The 19,157-nt window shown below is 45.4% G+C and overlaps 1 protein-coding gene across 3 annotated transcripts in view; it reads right to left on the bottom strand.

The window, feature by feature from the left end:
- Positions 1 to 12,787: 12,787 nt before the first annotated feature.
- Positions 12,788 to 19,157, bottom strand: part of Aldh18a1 (aldehyde dehydrogenase 18 family member A1) — a 34,529-nt gene continuing 28,159 nt past the window's right edge. For all 3 annotated transcript variants that reach the window (XM_028773013.1, XM_028773008.1, XM_028773010.1), the window contains exons 17-19: positions 17,081 to 17,267; positions 15,945 to 16,040; positions 12,788 to 13,842 (exon numbers count right to left, since the gene is read on the bottom strand). In XM_028773013.1, coding sequence (XP_028628846.1) covers positions 13,661 to 13,842; positions 15,945 to 16,040; positions 17,081 to 17,267 — 465 coding nt within the window. In that variant the 3' untranslated portion in view covers positions 12,788 to 13,660. The remainder of the gene's footprint in view (positions 13,843 to 15,944; positions 16,041 to 17,080; positions 17,268 to 19,157) is intronic.

A 19,157-nucleotide genomic window follows, 5' to 3' on the forward strand; every position in this document is an offset into this window, starting at 1 on the left:
CCACTCCCTGGGGCAAGCATATTCAAATGATGACAGCTTGCATGTATGGCTGTGTGCTACATGTATGCCTGGTGCCCATAGTGGCCAGAAGAGGGCATCAGGTCCCCTGGAAACTGAATTACAGATGATTATAAGCCACCATGTGGTTGCTGGGAATCAAACCTGGGTCCTCTGAAAGAGCAGCCAGTGTTCTTAACTGCTAAGTCATCTCTCCAGTCCCTAAGATAGAATACTTTTAAATCAGCACAAACCAACACACTTCCTGGTGATCCGTAAGATATGGAATGCAAGAGGTAAAAAAGCTAGTGAAACAAATTCAATGTAAGTGTGAGAGACAAGTCTTGCATGGTGATACACACCTGTAATACCAACACTCAGAAGGATGAGGTGAGGGGATTTCAAGTTCAAGGCCAGCCTACATTACATAATCACATAGTGAGACCCTCTCATGAGAGATTCCTTTTTCTTAGGGAGTTGACTGAAATCATTCTAGAGATATTGTGGTCCCTGCATCATCTCCAATTCTTTGATTCCCAGCATGTGCCTCCTTAGTACGTAGGGTAAATGAGGTACTTGTTGGGGTTCAAACACACAGACATAGAAAGAACATACAATGGGCTTTGATATGCCCATTACTCAGCCTGAAGACTCTTCCCAAGTGGCTGCCCTACCTTTTCTATGTTCCCACTAACTGACCCTAAACCTTCCTACAAATTATTTTTTGAGGCGAGTTCCAAAAATCCTATAATTTCACCTACAGTTATTTCAATGTGCCCTGGTTTTATCACTGTTGCTTGTTTTTGTTTTTTGTTTTTTTTGTTTTTTGGGTTTTTTTTGGTTTTTTGAGAAAGAGTTTCTCTGTGTAGCCCTGGCTGTCCTGAAACTCACTCTGTAGATCAGGCTGGCCTCAAACTCAGAAATCCACCTGCCTCTGCCTCCCAAGTGCTGGGATTAAAGGTGTGCGCCACCACTGCCCGGTGCTTGGTTATTTTTTAACACAGGGTTTTGTTATATAGCTCAAGGTGTCTTGAGCTCATAATCCTATTGCGTCAACCTCAAGAATCCAGGATTATAAGTGTGTGCTACTACACCCAGCTTCAAAGTATCGTCTTAAGAGATAAATTACTTTGTAAATAGTATAAAACCACACAATATCATTATCACATGTAAAAATCTATGATGCACACTTAAATATAACTCAAAATTTCCTGATTTGCCATAAAATAGTTTTTAAAATAATTTGCTAAAATTAAAATCTAAGTTTCATCACTACGTAATATGAATGCTGACACCATTAATCTAGATCCCTTCTCTAAACTGATTAATCTAGAGCCTACTCTACCCTTGACTTCTTTTGACTTATATATTAAAGAGATGGGGTCACTTGTATTCTCTACAAATTGGTAGTGAGGTCAAAAGTTGGATGAGGTCTAGGTTCCTCAGCAAGAGTGCCGCATAGGTAGATTTCTGTATTTCTGTAAAGATGTTGAAAAATAATGATCATTGTTGTCTAGATGCATTATTGCATTAAGAGCGGCAAATGATATGATAACTTCATTTCTTACTTTCATTTCCTCTTCATTTCTTTTTTAGACTTGTTTATTTATTTATTTATTTATTTATTTATTTATATAATTTTTATGTATATGAGCACACTGTTGCTCTCTTCAGGGCATCAGATCCCATTACAGATGGTTGCGAGCCACCACGTGGTTGCCGGGAATTGAACTTAGGACCTCTGGAAGAGCAATCAGTGCTCTTAACCACTGAGCCATCTCTCCAGCCCTCCTCTTCATTCTTTAGCTGGGATATATCTATAAGGAAAAGCAAACCATCATTGGCTCCCTGCTTATCTTGTGAACAGCCAGGAATGGAAGAGTAGAATAATGGCTGATCCTCTTCCTGGATTTACCTTTTCCAATGAATAGATTGAGAGCTGGGAATGGAGCTCAGAATTTTTTTCTGGATTTGATCTCTAGTGCCACATAACCCAGAAAGTGGAGGCAAGGGGATCAGAAATTCAAAAACATCCTTGGCTACATAGGCAGTTCAAGGGCAGCCTGGGCTATAGGAGACCCTTCCAAAAAATGTAGTAGATTGATTCTTTACCATATTTCAAAGCATGACCAATGAGATGAGAGTCCTTTCTTGAGGTTTTGCCTTTGAGGAACTTTTGAGGAACTCATATCCTCAAAGATGTCATGAGTTTCATGGGAATAATTATTGTAGGGACAACCACTCAGTCAGACTCGGGAAACCAAACAACTGTGAACTTGTCTCCACATTCAACATTCCACTCGATCTCTTTCTCCATGGTGCACCCTTCTTCATGGTGGAAAGGAAACAGAGAAACCATAACTCGGCAAACAGTAGGCTTCAGTCCCAGGTTTCTGGTTTCTGTGTGAGAATCATCAATGAGCAGATATCCCTTTCTATATCCAAACAATTCTCCTCCTCGCCTGAGACTGCGCCCTTTAGGAAATTCCTCTATGAAGCCTCAGTCATTTGAATCTGATGGGGACTTCCAAAAAGTGACATCAAAATTTAACAGCTGAAAAAGTGCAGCTCTAGACCAATCGGAAGAGAGCCATGCTGTCATGAGAGGATAGGGTTCCTGAGACCCTGGCTGCTCCAGTATGGGCCAGAATGTGGGTAAGGAACTCAGGAGGCTTGGGTGAGCAGAAACACTGGTATGCAAATACTTCATTTAATGAACTTTAAATCTCAGATATTAGAGTTTTCAGTTTGTGACACTTCTTTGATTCAATTTTTATAGATTCCAATCACCCATTGAAATGCATTTTTCACCTGATGTGTTTCCTTTATTTCCTTTACTATGTTATAAAATCTTTGTCTGCTAACTCAAATACTTTTGTTTCCATGTTTGCTTTCCTTCTTGGTTATTAGGTAATTTTCCTGTTCTTTGCCCAGCCAGAGGCAGCAGGTACTGACTGATGCTCCTTTTGTCTGCTAACAGTTACGGTGAAGGGATGGTCATTATACAGTCAATTGGGTTGGACCAATTTCCAATTCACTTGATCCCGGTATGTCTCTGGGTCTTTCGGATGGTTTACAAAACCCACTTAAGCTCTGGACTGACAGCCTGGCAAGACTCTTGTCTTCTCACTCCTGAAAGCCTGTGGAAGATTCAGTTCTGGTCTCAGGAGCTTGAGCTAAGCAAGCTGTTTGGTGGCTCACCCTTGAGTTTGGCAAACATCTTGAGAGGCACATCTGCCTTCTGTTTGATGCAGGCCTCTTCCCTCCATTAGGGTTTTGTTTCTTGTATACTGTAAACCCATAGGAAATGCACCCTGCTATTAGATTAGGTAAAGGCTCTGCTCCATAGTCCATGTTTTCAGAGCTCCTGGGAGTCAACTGTTCTGCTAGTCACATGAAGCATCAAACTCAACTACCTTCTCTTTGTCCCAGTAAGGACCTCACACTGAGAACATTCTGTAGCCTTGACTAGCACCTGGATTTGGAGGAAACAAAAGAAAACAAAAGGGGGGGAGGGAAATTGTCAGATGTGCAGAGTTCGTTCAGAAAGGCCTCATTTCTCTCAGAATTTAAATTTACTAATCCTCATCTCTGTCTGAGCTCTCTTTGTCCTTAAACATTATGATTTTAGTTTTATAGCATACCTAGATTTTATTAGACATTTTAGCACATGCAGAAGAAGAGATTCCATGCAGCTATTTTAATATTTAACCATAGTAAGGTCACGCATATGTGCTAAGTCACATATTATTAGATCATGTACCCAAACAGACAAGCGAACGTCTTTTAAAACTGAAATGGAGGGACAAGGGAAGGAAGAACACTCTTATTTTTGCAGTGAGTAGGAAGTGTGACAAAGCTGTGAGAAAAGTCTGAAAGAGGTTAGCCAAGGACTAGAGAAATGAAGCCCTGACTCTGGAGAGGAGTGCAGTTATATCCAGGGGCTGGCGGTGGGTTCAGAACCCCTGATTCTTGTCCAGTTGCTTTTCTGTGGTTTGATGACTTGAGCTACCCAATTCTCTGTTACACCTGAGCTGACTTCATGCCTTTGAGAGGCTGGGTCATCCTCAATCCATGTCTACTCTTAGGCTCAGAGGACACTCTTGTCGGTGTCCATATCCTTTTCTTCTTAAGCTGTGTGGGGCTGGTTTATGTTACCGTAACTCAGAGTCTTAACTAAGACTGCTGCTATAGTGACAGACAGGTCTAGCGGGTCCTGTGGAAATGTACCTCCCTCAGCACAGAGGAAGAGAGTGCACGGCTGGAGACACACGGAGTCCTCAGCTTTATTAGATAATGAGTCCTCGCAGGAGAAATTGGAGCTTCTGGATGTGGGTCACACAACCCCAAGTGGGAGGAGCTTCAGATGTGTCTAAGATGTCATCTGAATGTCTGCCTAAGCCAAGATGTTTCTGACTTTAACAAAAGCAGGAAAGTGAGTTCCCCAAACAGCATCCAAAGATGGGAGAGAAAACAGGAGATTCCTGTGTTTGCACATTTACCTACTCTCGGGTCTCCTGGCTTGCAGACGAGCCTTGAGTTTACACCAGAGAGTAAACAAGAGAGCTATTTGGACATCACACACCACTTTGCCAGTTTCCGTTTCTCTTCAATTATTTACCGTCTAATTGTCTACAGTGAAACAGAATCTGCAAACAGAATCCAAGATGTGGCCTCCTGAGTGAGCCGAGCGGGAAAGCTGGAGTTGAGTGAAGCAGTTTGTGCTGGCTGGTTTTATGTCAACTTGACCCAAGCTAGAGTCATCATAAAGGAGGGAACCTCATTGAGAAAATGCCTCCATAAGATCTGGCTGTAGGCAAGACTACAGGGCATTTTCTTACTTAGTGATTAAGGTGGGAGGGCCAAGACCCCTGTGGGTGGTGTCACCTTGGGCTGCTGATCCTGGGTTCTGTGAGAGAGCAAGCTGAGCAAGCCATGAGGAGCAAGCCAGTGAGCAGCATCCCTCCATATCCTCTGCATCATCTTCTGTCTCCAGGTTTCTTTCCTGTTCCTGACTTCCCTCAGTGATGGACTATGATGTGGAGGTATAAACCAAAGAAACCTTTTCCTCCCCAGTTGCTTTTGATCATGGTGTTTAATCACAGCAATAGAAACCCTAAGATACAGTTGGAGTGCCCAGTGGAGCTGGCACAGTGCAGAGACAGAGTCTGGGCTAGAAGGAACCTCAGAACTCTAGCTAGTCTCCGCTGAGGTCCAGTTCTTCTGTAGGGCTGCTTTGGGCCACAATCTAGACTTTTCCCTCAACTGGCTATGTCTCCAAGTGCCCCTAAGTTTTGGTTTCTTCTCTTCAAAAGACAGAATACAAAAGGGCTGGGAGGGTAAGTAAGTCTCTCATTAGGGGGAAAAAAAGACCTAATACTAAGACTAATTTTGTTCATTCATGTTGATCATGGGAAAAATATTAGTAGCCATGAAAACAAGGAAAATGCCCTAAAGTAGAAAACTTAGAAAAATAATGATACAAATATAATCCCCTGTAGTCTCGCTGCTTATGTTAGTTACGTTCCTCCTGTTAGTTAGTTGCTGTGGCGTAGAACAGACAAAGCCACCTAAGGAAGGAGGAAGCCAGAGCTCCCAGTTTGACAGTACAGTCCATCATGGTGAGGAAGCTACGGTAGCAGGAGCCAGAGGCAGCTGGTCTCTCTTCATCCACAGTCAGGAGGCAGAGAGGAACCAATACTGGCAGTCAACTCATTTTTTTCTTCTTACTCAGTTCACAACACTAATCCAAGCAAGGACGTTTCCACCTACAGTTAGGATGGTTCTCTCTACACCAGTTAACCGAATCTAGAACCCCCTCCCCCAGACATAGCTAGAGGTTTGTCTTCTAGATGAGTACTTCCTGTCAACAATCAATATTATCCAGCATGCTGCTCAATAGGAATTTCTCAGGAACATTTTGATATATTTTCTTTTAGTTTTCTCTCTATATAATACCATTGAGAATACTATAATTTTTCCAAACCTTTATTTGTATGGGGAGGGGCTCATGTGTCATCAAGAATGAAGGAGTAAGAGGATTCTATGTGGGAGTCAGTTCTCTCCATCTATCACGTGGGTTCTGGGGATCAAACTAAGATTGTAGTCTTGGTTGGCTGGCAAGCTCCTTTACCTGTTGAGCCATCTTGCTGACCTTAAAGTATTGTATTATTTATAGCCTAGTTTCCCTATTGACATTTTATAATAAGCTTCTTCTTGGTGTCAATAAATACTTACTCTAGTTTGCTTTCTGTTGCTGTGATAAAATACCATGACCATAGCCAACTTGGAAAGGAAAGGATTTATTTCATCTTAAGACTCCCAGATCATAATCCATCACTGAGGGAAGTCAGGGCAAGAACTGAGCCAGAGACCATGGAGGAACACTATTTACTGGCTTGCTCAGCTACCTTATACAGCCCCAGCCCATTTATCTCGGATGGTACTGCCCACAATGGGCTGGGTCCTCCCACATCAACCAGCAAGTCTGATGGAGGCAATTCCTCACTTGGGGTTCCCTTTTCCTAAGTGACACAAACTAACCAGCATGATAAAAACAAGACTTTTTTTTTTTTTTAAGATTTATTCTTTCTTTCTTTCTTTCTTTCTTTCTTTCTTTCTTTCTTTCCTTCTTTCTTTTTTTGTTTGTTTTTCAAGACAGGGTTTCTCTGTATAGCCCTGGCTGTTCTGGAACTCACTCTGTAGACCAGGCTGGCCTCGAACTCAGAAATCCGCCTGCCTCTGCCTCCCAAGTGCTGGGATTAAAGGCGTGCGACACCACCGCCTGGCAAAAACAAGACTTTTAATGATGAATTATTTTCATTATAAGGAGATATGTGACTAGAACTCAGGGGATTCCTTTGATTTCACTCAGTGGTTTCACTTTAAAATGCAATTTGGGAGCTAAGAAAGATGACAATAACAATTCAGTCACAGGCTGATGCTTCTAACGGAAGAACAAACCTGAAAACAGTCTGCCGCAATGACACCCCATCCCCCACCCCACCGGGCAATAATAGCTCCTGAAAAGAAAGTGAGGAAAAGGGGGTTGAGCAGTTGAGTTCTGGGGTGTATGTGAGCAGTTGAGTTCTGGGGTGTGTGTGAGCAGGCGAGTTCTGGGGTGTGTGTGAGCAGGTGAGTTCTGGGGTGTATGTGAGTGCCTTGGTGACAGCCACACATGGCCTTAGTCACATTTGCCACTTTCCTATTCGTATTTCCTTCCAATTTTTTTCTAAGCATAGGACACCTCCTCCCTGCCATTCCTGTTCACATAGCTGAAATCCACAATACAAAAATCTTGGTTTTTTTTTTTTCATTCATGTAAACTCAATCTTTGGGCTTGACATGTGTAAGTTTAGGGTCAAGGAAAAGAAAGTGTGCTAACAGAAAAATGATTAGTTATCCACTTGCTACTTAGGGTCCTATCGACGCCAGCAGGTGCAACCTGAAGTTTGCAAGGAAACTAACTGGTCTGTGTCTTCCAAAATGGATTTTGGGGTAGAGCATGAGGAAGGAGGCAAACACACCTGCAGGATGGAGAATGCCACCTCTTTTCTCCTCGGGCACCTGGGGGAGGGGACAGGGGTAAGTAAAGGCATGTTGCAGAAAGTCAGTGAAGCATCCACACCTGCCCATTATATCAAGTGTCTAGAGACTCCCTAAATAATTAAGATGCAGTTGGCTCCCTCCCAGAGCAGGTGTGGAAGAGTTTCCAGCCCAGCAGCTCCTCTTGCAAAGCCAGAGCAGAAATGAGGATCTGATTACTGAAAGGGGGTCCAGTTAGTAGCTGTGACGACCTCCTTCAGCCATAGGACTTGCCTGGAAGCTAAGGCACAAGAAATTTCTGTGAAAAGTCTACAGCCACAAGCCAGTGAAGTCCATGGTCCCTTGTTTAAATCTAGATTTCACAACCATTTGCTATGTGACCTTGATATGCCTGCTCAACCCTTTCAACTCTCAGTTTCTATATATATGAAACAAAAATAGTGGTTTTTCTCAGATTATTGCAGTATCCTACTATGCCATCTGATACACAATAGCCATGACCAAAGAATGGCACTACCTCATTGCCTAGAAAGGGATGCTTAAACAGTAAGAGCAATGTCCAGGGCTAAGGAAAATTTATTCTTTAGAAATACACACTGTAACATTAAACCAGAGAACCATGTGCTGGACGTGATGTTGAGTGCTTCATATAGGAGCTCAAAAAACTCACTTATGGATCTGTATTACAAAAGCTTAGAAATGTTTCCATAGGTTAAGCAGTGAGTTTTTTTTTTTTAAATCCCACATCCTTCTTCTATCAGTGAGCAAGCCTCTAGATGCAATTTAGTAATTCCCAGAGCTGAGCAGAATGGGACAGTGAGAAGTGATTGGTAGACTTGAGAAAAGGCAGACTTGTTCTGGTCTATGGGGCTAGACTGCCCTCTAGTGTTAGAGAGCTCAGGTGGCTCAGGGAAAGTAGGACTGGCAGGCTCATCCCCACAGCGAGCCTCCTGAGTCTGCTTTCTCCATATTGCTGGGGATTCAGGCATATGTAGCTACATCCCAGTTTTAAAGGTGATTCTGGTTCAAACTCAAGTCTTCATGCTTGCAGAGCAAACATTCTTACCACTGACCCCATAGGAATCCTTTGTAAAACCTAAGGTCTCTGAGACAATCTCTCTTCCCCAACAAAATAGGTGGCTGACAATTTATTTCTGATAGTCTGCAGTTTGGGAAGTCCAAGGTCCAGGATTCAGTTCTTGGTGAGTGCTTATTTCCTGGCTCACAGAAGACAGTCTTGTTTTTCTCAGTTTTAGCTGGTCCTTCTGTGTTCTTTGGGCCAGTTTGAAGGTATTTGAGGCCCATAAACTCAGGGATGACTAAAGGTGTGTGCGTGTTTGTGTGTGTCTGACTGTCTAGGAGGGGTGTCAAAGATGTACTTAGCTTTCAAATGTCTCCTCCACTCCCCCACTCCCCCACTCCCCCACTCCCCACAGTACCTGGGCAGAAATGAATGCCACATAAGAACTGAAGATGTTCAATTTAGCAAGGAAAGTACATCCCCATACTAAATGGAAAAACTCTATGACACTGTGACAGATCTACTGAATCCATTACATTTTGATAAGGTCTGTAGATGATGCTAAAGATTCTTTTTTGTTGTTGTTTTTTTTTTTGTTTTTGTTTTTTTGAGACAGGGTTTCTCTGTGTAGCCCTGGCTGTCCTGGAACTCACTCTGTAGACCAGGCTAGCCTCAAACTCTTGAACTCAGAGATCCACCTGCCTCTGCCTTCCAAGTCTGCCTGGGATTAAAGGCGTGCGCCACCACCGCCCGGCTCGATGCTAAAGATTCTAAAACTGGAGGAGTCCTAATTTACAGAGATTTCTAGAGAAACAGGGCCAAAATCCTAATCAAAGCATGTCACGTTATACCTCCAGACTTCTTCAGTTATATAAACAATTACAACCATTTTTCTTTATAGTAGTTTGAGCTGTACTTCCTGTTACTTGTACATGGAAACACTCACAAGTACAAGAGGACTTTGTTATAACAGAGCTCAAAATCTTACCCCCAAATAAAACAATATCTATCCATCTCAGGGTTATTATTGTTGTGATGAAACACTATGACCAAGAGCAAGTCAGGGAGGAAAGGGTTGATTTGGCTTATACTTCCACACCTTAGTCCATCACTGAAAGAAGTCAGGGCAGGAACTCCAATGAGGAAGAAACCTGGAGGCAGGAGCTGATGCAGAGGCTACAGAGGGGTGCTGTCTATTGGATTGATCCTCATGGCTTACTCAACTACTTTTTTATAGACCCCAGTACCACTAGCCCAAGATGGCACCACACATGATAGGCTGGGCCCTATCCCATCAATCACTAACTAAGAAAATGTTCTACAGGGTTGCCTACAGCCCGATTCTATGGAGGCATTTTCTCTGATAACTCTAGCTTGTGCCAACTTAACATCAAACTATCCAGCACACAAACTTAGGGGCATCAGAGTAATAATGACATAAACAGCATCTCAGAGTTATAAAAAAGGGATTTGATTAACAGGAAGTCTGAGCCAGTTAAAACTTCCAGATGACCAAAAATATATAGAAACTTTGTGCTTTCTTAGGGATGTAAATTCTGCATTTATTTAATTTATTTTATTATTATTTGGGGAGATGACATTTGCACATACATATGTGAAGTTAGAGGATAACTGGCTGGAATCCATTTTCTCCTTCCATTGTGGGTTATAGGGATTAAGTTTGGGTTGTCAGGCTTGTGTGTCAAGCTCTTGGATGCTAAGCACCTCCCCCTATTCGATAACACACTGTATCACTCATGTGTAATATCTGGAAACCTTGTTTCTCACTTTGTTGCCACTCTCTCCCTTTCAACCCTCTCAGGATCACCCCCTCCCTTCAGGCAACATTCCTCTCACTTTCTCTCAGATTCAAACTAAGATCTCTGTTGCTTCATACCCTGCTCACTGACAGCTCCCCACACTGCCCGGGTCCTTAAATGAGTCTGCACTGCACCTCACTGTTCATGGAGAGGACCAGTCTGCTCTTCTGGGGAGCAACTGCAGATCTGGCTCTTGAATGTAGCCTCATCAGTAACAGGAAACTTCTGGAATTTGTGAACAGCATCGAACTCACAAGGAATTGCAGCACAGCACGTTTTCATCTCTCCCTCGCAATGCTGTGCCATCTATCTACCTTACCACCTATGGAGCAGGCATAGCAATAGTCCCAAGAGCAAACAAACTAAACTTGCTTAGGCCATGCAGAGCATGAGACTTGAACCCAGGCATATCATCCAGTCTTCCAATACGAAAAATAAAAAGCCAGCTCAAACTTGTTTAAGCAAACAACTGAATTGCTGAGTTGAGTCTAGGAGTTTATTTCAGATGCAGTTGGAAGGATCTGGGCTCTGGCTTCTCTTCTGCTGGATGACTTACACAGACTTCCTACACAGTAGGCAGACTGGACACAATCAGCTTTAATCTCCTCGAAATAGACTTTATGGCCCCAGGAGACTAGAGCTTGCTTTTCCCAAGAACTGCATAAAAATTCTACCAACATGCTATTTGGTCAAATTTAAACCACACGCCCAGCAGAGTGCTTGGATTAATGAGGCCTGAATCATCTGAGCATCGATTGTAGAATCGGGAAGCAGTGTCCTGCTTTGAACCACATCAATTGACAGGTTCACGACAGGACCAGGGACACAGATTCATAAAATAATGGAAGAAGGGTAGCCATACCGCTTCCCATGCTGTCCTGGTCGCCTATCTAATAAGCAATGTCCTAATGGCGGTATGTCCCATAGTGTTGCCTTTGGCTATAATCACAGAAAATCTACACTCAAGTAGAACTGCTGTTTGAATAGGAACATGAACTCATGTGTGCCAAGGACTCTTTACTTTTGTCCCTTGTGGGAACAGGGAGACTCCAGGTTGATTGGTTCTGTGGCATGTATGGTGTAGGAGCTGGTGGTGGGAGGCAGGACTGCAGGAGTAGCTTCAGAATAAGATGTCCCTTCCACAGGACAACCCAGTAAACACTGGGCCACCCAAGTAGGGCCACTTTCAAGACCTTGACTGCCTCCTAGTCCTCTTTAGGTGTTTCTTCACTTTGAATGGAGAAAGGGAGGGTGCTTGTGGGCCAGTCTCTATGGAAACAGACAGGGCTATGGTTTCTGAATAGGGGAAACTGCCCTGTTGGCTGTTCTACTTGTCATTTCCAGGACATCCCCACCCCTGTCCCATGCTGTAAAAACAAGGCCCCAGGAGATACTAACACCACTGTTAGGACATACTTTCTTGAAACCTATAGCCTTCTGTCCTAAGTCAGAAGTCATTGCTCTCCAGACTCGCTGGTTTCATCCTTGCTCTGCACTGACCCTTGGCCTGCAAGCCACACCACCGGTCAATCCCAGAACCCATCTTCTCCAGAGCCTACATGGCAGCCTGTGAGCCAGTGAGCTCCCAAAGGGCCCAGCTCTCTTGTGTGCTATTTCACACTCCTGGGGTATCTGTTATCTGGTGGGACCTGGTTGCAGAATCTGTGTTGTCTCTTCAGCTGGATCTTGCTTATTGCCTTTTCAGGCAAGCTATGTCACAACTCCCCCTTCACGGGGCAGGGAAGGCTGGGTGACTTGCCAGACCATGTAAGGGTCTAGATGAGCGGTAGAGCGGGAGCCAGCCTGGGAACATGATCCACACGACACCGTAATTCTCATGCCCATAAAACCACTCTGAGGATCAGAAGCAGCGTGTCAATGAACCCTTGCTTCACTTGGAGGCCTCCAAGAAATAAAGTCTATGAAATGTAAAGGGCAGAGTTCCGAAGACTCTAAGAACAGGGGCTGAAGGAAAGGGATTGAGGGGATTAGAAGTGTTTAGAGACACTTGACAGATCAGGAGAGTGAATTTAGTTATAGCCACAGTGAACCAAAGATGTGGGCTAGTGACATGGTGGAGCAGATGCTTCAGGAACGTGACAGAAACAAACATGTTCATGTCATGCACAGCCCCAGACATTAGGTCATCATATAACCAGCCTCCAAACTCTTGGTGCCCACTGTCCTGTTTTCTTTTCCTCTCAAGGCTGGAGTCCTTCCTTGGAAGGTTTCCCTGCGGCACTTCCATTGAAATTGCTCCCCCACCCCCACCTCCACACCAAGCCAACTTCCAGGAACAGCATGTGGAGAGCCAGAGAGCTGAGAGCTGGACAGGAAGGGTCACCAGAGAGGGAGAGGGAATCGATGGTAAAGGACAAATAAGGGAGAAAATTTTAACTGTGCACACGGGCTTTTATAAGAACTTTATTTCTCAAAAAAAGGGGAAAGAATCTAAAGTATTAAAATAATCTCTAGTCTTTGTCCTGGAGGTCAAGAACAGGATGTCAAAATAATTCATATAAAAAGGTCAAGCATGATTGTAGATCTTCTTCCCTCTTGTAGGAACATCCTGAAATCCATCCCTCCAGTGTGATGCTCAGATTCCAACTACTTTGAAGGTACCGTGTGTCCCCGGACCAGGGACAGACTGCAGATGTGTGGGATGTGCACTCACAACTTCACAGACACAAAGGTCATCTTCTCAGTGGATACAGGTCAGTCTGTTTTAGTCACCGTTTCCAATGAAAATGTTAACGGTTTTAAGGAGTTACCCCTCCTTAAGAATTCCTAGTCTCCCCTTCGGAAGATGAGCGTATGTAAAAGGAATTACATGCCGAGAGGCTGAGAGGATGGCAGGGCTGGTCCCAGTCAAACGCCAAGAGACTTTACCTCACTGAGGTGTTACAGCAGCCAGGACTCTCTGATGTCTCTGATGTGAACAGATTGGGAAAAGCCAAGCCTCCATCTCCAACAATTCTCTTCCTAAGACCGGGCTGCAGGACTAGGGAGACAGTGGAACATTTGGCCCAGCATGTGCAAGGCTTTAGATTCAACCCCAGTAACAGAGATAGACACACCCAAGAAAGCCGAAATGGAGTGTGAACATTAGCTAAGGTTGGAAATGCTGAGTAGAGCCAGAAGCATAGGTGAACTGTCCAGAAGGCAGACCCTTCCACCCTTCCAAGAAGTGAGGGATGAGATCAGGTTCTCTCTGGAGATCCTCGAGTAGCCTAAATGTGCCAGACTGCACACAACAGTCCTGACTGTCTGGCTCCTCTCAGCTAAAATTTCTCTGGGAAACAGGGAGGTTCTCGTGAAGATATTTTAGGCTTCCGTGCTCTGAGAAGTCTGACACCACATGGTCTTGCCCTCGAAGCAACCACTTAGTAGTTAGCAATCCCTCGAGTCCTACTGGTCCCCGGGCGTGGATTCGTGATGTGCTGATTCCTACTTCAGCTCCTATTAAAAATTAAAACAAAACCAAAGAGTCATGGGGAAAGCTGTGTCTTTTCCCACCTGCCGCTCCCTGTTCACCCATGAGCCTGCAATGGACGACTTCTCTGCTAACTTCTGACCCATCTTCTCCCGGGCCGGCTGGTGCTCCTCATCCATGTGGTAAGTTCTTTGTCACTATAGATCATAATGACCCTTTCCAAACGGTGACGTACTGCAGTATGTCACCTCTCTTCCTGTCCTTCATCTAAGTATATTCTGACAGTTTTAGAAGATCCATCTTCATCAGTTTGAACATCTTAATTGTGTGCCCCATTTTAACATCTGGGCATGTCTTGAAGCTTATAACAATGTCCGATATAAAGTTCGACTCATAAACTTCCCCACCCCTGCCCCCTTTATTTTGAGAGGCAGTCTTACTGTATAGCTCAGGTTAGCCTTGAATTTTTGATCTTCCTGCCTCAGCCTCTGGAGTGGTAGGATGGCAGGTATGGGTCATTATACCAAAATAGTATTTATTTATTTTTAAAAGATTCATTTATTTTTACTTTGTATAAAATTTACTTTTACTATGTGTAATTTGCATGTATATATGTATATATGTATACTACATGCATGCTAGTGCCGGTGGAGACCAGAAGAGGTGGTCAGATCTCTGGGAACTGGAGTTACAGATGGAAGTCACCTGATGTGGGTACGAGAAAAGAACCCTAGTCCTCGGCAAATGCAGCAAGGGCTTTCAACCTCAGCCCCCAGCCCCATCCCACCCAAATAAATCTTTACACTCTAGAAAGCATGGTCGCTAGTGCTCCCAGGCACTTAGCACAAAGGCGCCTGTCAGTTACTGAATAGATGACTTATTATATAGACCAGGCTGGTCCTGCTCATTTCTCTTCCTTCTTGCTCCTGAGACCAGGGGTGTTCCTGGGTCTGGCTCCGTGTTTTCCACTGAATTCACTGGCCACTGGGATTCCTCATGTATCACAACATCCCTGAGTGTGTCCAATGCCCCAGGCTAGGAATGAGGTAGTGAAGAGCAAGCTCCTGTACTATGGGGTAGATTTTTACTGGGCAAGGGAGCCAAAGGACAGGCCGTCATTGCTTTTCTACAGTGTCTGAGTTCGAGGGCTCTGAAAGTTAATGTAAGTGAGAATCCCAATGTGGCAAAAACAGGAACTCAAAACTCAATGGCTAAGACATCTGTGGTGAGTTCCCTCACATCCTCCACAATCAGGGAGAGGGATTTCTCCAGGCGGATCACATGTTCCAGAAAGCTTGGGGGAGGGAGACTAGGGTACAGCTCAGCTGCACAGCAATGTCAGAGGCCATGGGCTTGATCCCGAGCACCAAAGAGAAAAGCCCAACATCAAAGACAAAAATCTCAAATGTTGGCTGGACACGGTGGCACAAGCCTTTACTCCCCATGCTTGGGGGGCAGGAGTATGCAGAACTCTGATGGTCCTCTGGGAAAGCAGACTGTTCAAATGACGATACGGAGAGCTGGAAGTTTGGTAATGAAAGGACCGGGTGTGTAATCCTAATGATCACATTTGTTTGTGTTTGTGCCAGGGGTGAACCCAGAGCCTGTGCATTCTAAGCACATGCTTCAGAGTGACATCCCCGCCTCCACACACACATACACTTCCTTCCTGGTTCCTGATGCTGGTGTGTAGGCTCTGTGTAGGCATCAACATCGACACCTACCGCCCTATGTTCTGGTTCCTATCTCTGAGGCAACCTGGAGGTGTTACTTGAAAGCAGTAAGTCTGCTATGGCCTGCTCTCTGGGAACCATAGCAGCTTGTAAACTCAGATAAGCTGTGCCAGCCTGCATTGTAATGCGGGTGCCCAGGCTTGTGCAAGTTAGATCTGACATTGGCTGTGTGACTCTGGGCAAGTGACTTGTCTCTTGGTTTCCCCATCTATGGAGAAGGAATTGGGAGCAGTTATCTTCACAGGCGGGAGGTCTACCAATGCATGTGGTACATGGGGCTGTTCTCTATCTAGGTCGTACATGTGACTGGAGGGAGGTGTCTTTACTTCACCACAATCCTTAGAGCCACCACAGTGGGAGAGCCACAGGGGACTCCTTTTCCCTGTCTTTCTTACCCAGTCCAAATCGGTAGCCATCAGAGAATCGAGTACTGGCATTCCAGAAGACACAGGCGCTGTCCACGTGCTGGAGGAAGAACTCCGCTGTTTTCTCTACAGGGGAAAGAGAAACCTACTGAGGATGACGCATGGGGAACACACCCACTTTTGGTCACTCCCTGGTGACAGATCTGTCTGCATGTGTTTTCCTCACATGTTAAACATGCAGGCTTAAGAGAGCTCTAAAGGGGAAGACAGCAAACTGGATCCCATGGTGGAGCTGGTAAGAGACAGTCAGTTGGAATCAGATCTGTAGGCAGTTATGCCTCCATGCTGGCAGTTATGCCTCCATGCTGGGACAGCCTGTCTAGGTCTGACCTCCAAGTCTACAGCCATTAGCTCTGTGGCCATGAGCTCTGTGCCTGGGGGAGAAGGGAAGGGTATCACGGGGCTCTCAGGGTGTGGAGGAAGCCAGCTGGCCCCTGGGAATCCTCACTTCAGTGCCTCATGGTAAGTGGTCAGTTACTGATTGCTGCTGCTTGGTGCTATGGTCATAGCTTCAGTAAATTGGCTGTGAATTCCTCAGGGGCCATATGGCTTCCTTCACCAGCAGGTCTCAGTGCCAGCCGCCCTGGCGTGTATGCTATTTGCATGTTAAATGAAGCAGTGTGCAGAGTCTGTCCTGCTCTTAACCTCTGGGTACTGGTTTGTTTCAGTTGAAATTGTTTTTTTTTTTTTTTTGTTTTTTTTGTTTTGTTTTCAGACCCAAGGTCTTGCTATGTAGTCCAGGCAGGCTTTCAACTTGTGGCAATCCTCCTGCCTTAGCTTCCTGAGTTCTGAGATTGCAGATGTTTAGCCACAATGTCTGGCTTTGAACTACATGGTGGGGCAGCTGCACAGGTAAAGACAACGTGTCTAAAGCAGGGGAAGCCTTAAAGTGGTGCCAATCATCCCTGCCCTGCTAACGGGGGCCACTGGGATGGACCCATAGATAGATCATAGAGCACTCAGCAAGCCACCAGCTGTCTCCAATGCCAGGACTGTCACTGGTCAGTCTGGAGTAGGCTATCCTCCAGGACCAAAGGGGCTGAGAGCAGCAGTACCAACTGTAGTCAGAGAACTGGCACCACATGCCCGAAACACTGCAAACTGACCATTCTCGGTGACGATGACATCTGTGTGAGAGCTGCCGTACTTATGGATGTGATCAATGGCTTCCTGGACACTGTCCACCACTTCGATGCACACTTCCAGGTCCCCATACTCTGTTCGGAGTGACTTCACTTCTGAGGGGCTGAAGGTCAGGTAGGAGGCAAACTTGGGGCCTGCATGAATTTTCACCTGTCAGAGAGGAAATCCAATACAAAAACCACAGGGATGAGCCAGCAGCTGGGCCTGAACGACCCGCCTGTGTGGAGAGAAGCTGGGTTAGGCAGCAAGGCCCTGGCAAGCGGCAGCCGGGCTGCTTGTGGGCCTGGAAGGTGACTTAGCCTTCCTCACACCAGGATGCTCTGCTTGGTCATAGGCCAGGGATTGCTAGCCACTTTTCCAGCAACAGGCCCTTGAGCAAGCTGGGGCTGGACTGAAAGGAAAAGCCTTTGAATGCTGAATGTCTGAGGCACACAAGCCCCTGACTTCTGGCTTTTTACTGAAGAAATGTTTGACCATAAACTCTCATTCTCTCTAAAGTGGAACCTGCACTGATTTCAAGAGAAGACACCATAGATGTATCTTTACTTCCTATACCCCAGGGAAGCCCTGGCTTGGTGCTCAAGACTAAGTACTTCCAACTAGTTACCTGTATGATTTTGGCCTGCCATGCCAGCTCCGTGCCCTCAAACCAATCCTGTTCCCAGTTAGACCAATGTAAGGGTCCTGGGCTGGCCCCTGAGGGACTTGATCACAGTCCTATTCCACAGAGGCCTTGTTCTCTGAGACTGCACAGGACTAGGTTCATGCCTTGATTCTTTCAGGTCTTGGCTCCAGCTATGACAAGCGCTGTCTTGCCTGGTGGCTTGAGGCCCTGATGCGACTTTGTTGGGCACTGCACTACCTCCAGGATTGGGGAACCCAATCTGTGGTCAGATCATCCTGAGGACTTAGTTCGTACACACAAAGGAGCTGCATGCAGTATGCATATTGCCTCATCTTGGTTTGAAGCCTGTCAAGGCAATCCTCATTCTAACACTGGGGATGCCAAGAGTTAGTTAGCCCTCAATAGGATGAGGGGGCTCAGTTCTAGCCAAGGACACCTTTCCTCCTGTGCAGTGCAGGTGACTGTGACTTTTGGCATCTACAGGTAGCCAACAGTCAAATGGGCCACTAGTTTACCAACCTGAGCACGGACAGTTGTGTGTCCTGATTCCCTTTTACTCTGTGGGGTACACTTTCACTTTCAAACCAATGACTGCAGATGCTGGGCAGCTTTGACTGTTAACTTGACTGGGGTTAGTGAAGCCCACCTCTGTATGTATCAATGACCAGGTCAAATAATAAGGGTGTCTGTTTCCAAACAGACGCTTAGAACCTGGGGGCTCTGGCCTAGTGAATGGACCAATCCCTTGGTGGCTCTCTGGTAGGATGGCTTACTGGGAGGGGGTGAAAGGTAGTAGATGAACCTTCTTGAGGAAGGAGACCTCTGGAGAGATGTCCTGGAAGACTGTATTTCTCCTTTCTCTGCTTTCTGGCTACATGAGGTGAGTTGCTCCCCACCGTGTGGGAACGGACCCTCTGAAAGGGTAAACCAACTTAAGGAGTTAGGGACAGCACCAGGCTGTGGGGAAACTAAAGGGAGCAGCTGCTTTGCTGGTTCTTGGGTTCCCTAGCTGCAGCCTCGAGGAGACTCTGTGTTCCACTGGGGAATCACATTTCCACTGGCAGCCTCTACTCTGCATTTTGGACTACACCGAAATGCTCACACACAGACATTCTAGGGGTTTTCTGTTCTGAGGATTTGTATGGTCCTCTCTGTAGTCGTGTTTCTTTTAAGCACAGTCTTTTAAGTTGCTTTTCTTGGGCAGTTTGTTTGGCTGTAATGCCACAGAAACTTAACGCAGGTCTTCACTGGGGCCGTATTGTACTGATAAACATCTTTCCCTTCCTGCAAAAGGATGCCACCTCAGGGTCACAGCAAACAAGGCCAGCAGGCTCATACCTGCTCTCAAAGCTGGAAATGCAGCCATGCAGGACTTTTAATAGATGATTGTCCATTTGGCCATGACATCTTCTAGT

This window comes from Grammomys surdaster, unplaced genomic scaffold (genome assembly GCF_004785775.1).
Source record: "Grammomys surdaster isolate TR1022 unplaced genomic scaffold, NIH_TR_1.0 66, whole genome shotgun sequence".
NCBI classification, from domain to species: Eukaryota; Metazoa; Chordata; class Mammalia; order Rodentia; family Muridae; genus Grammomys; species Grammomys surdaster.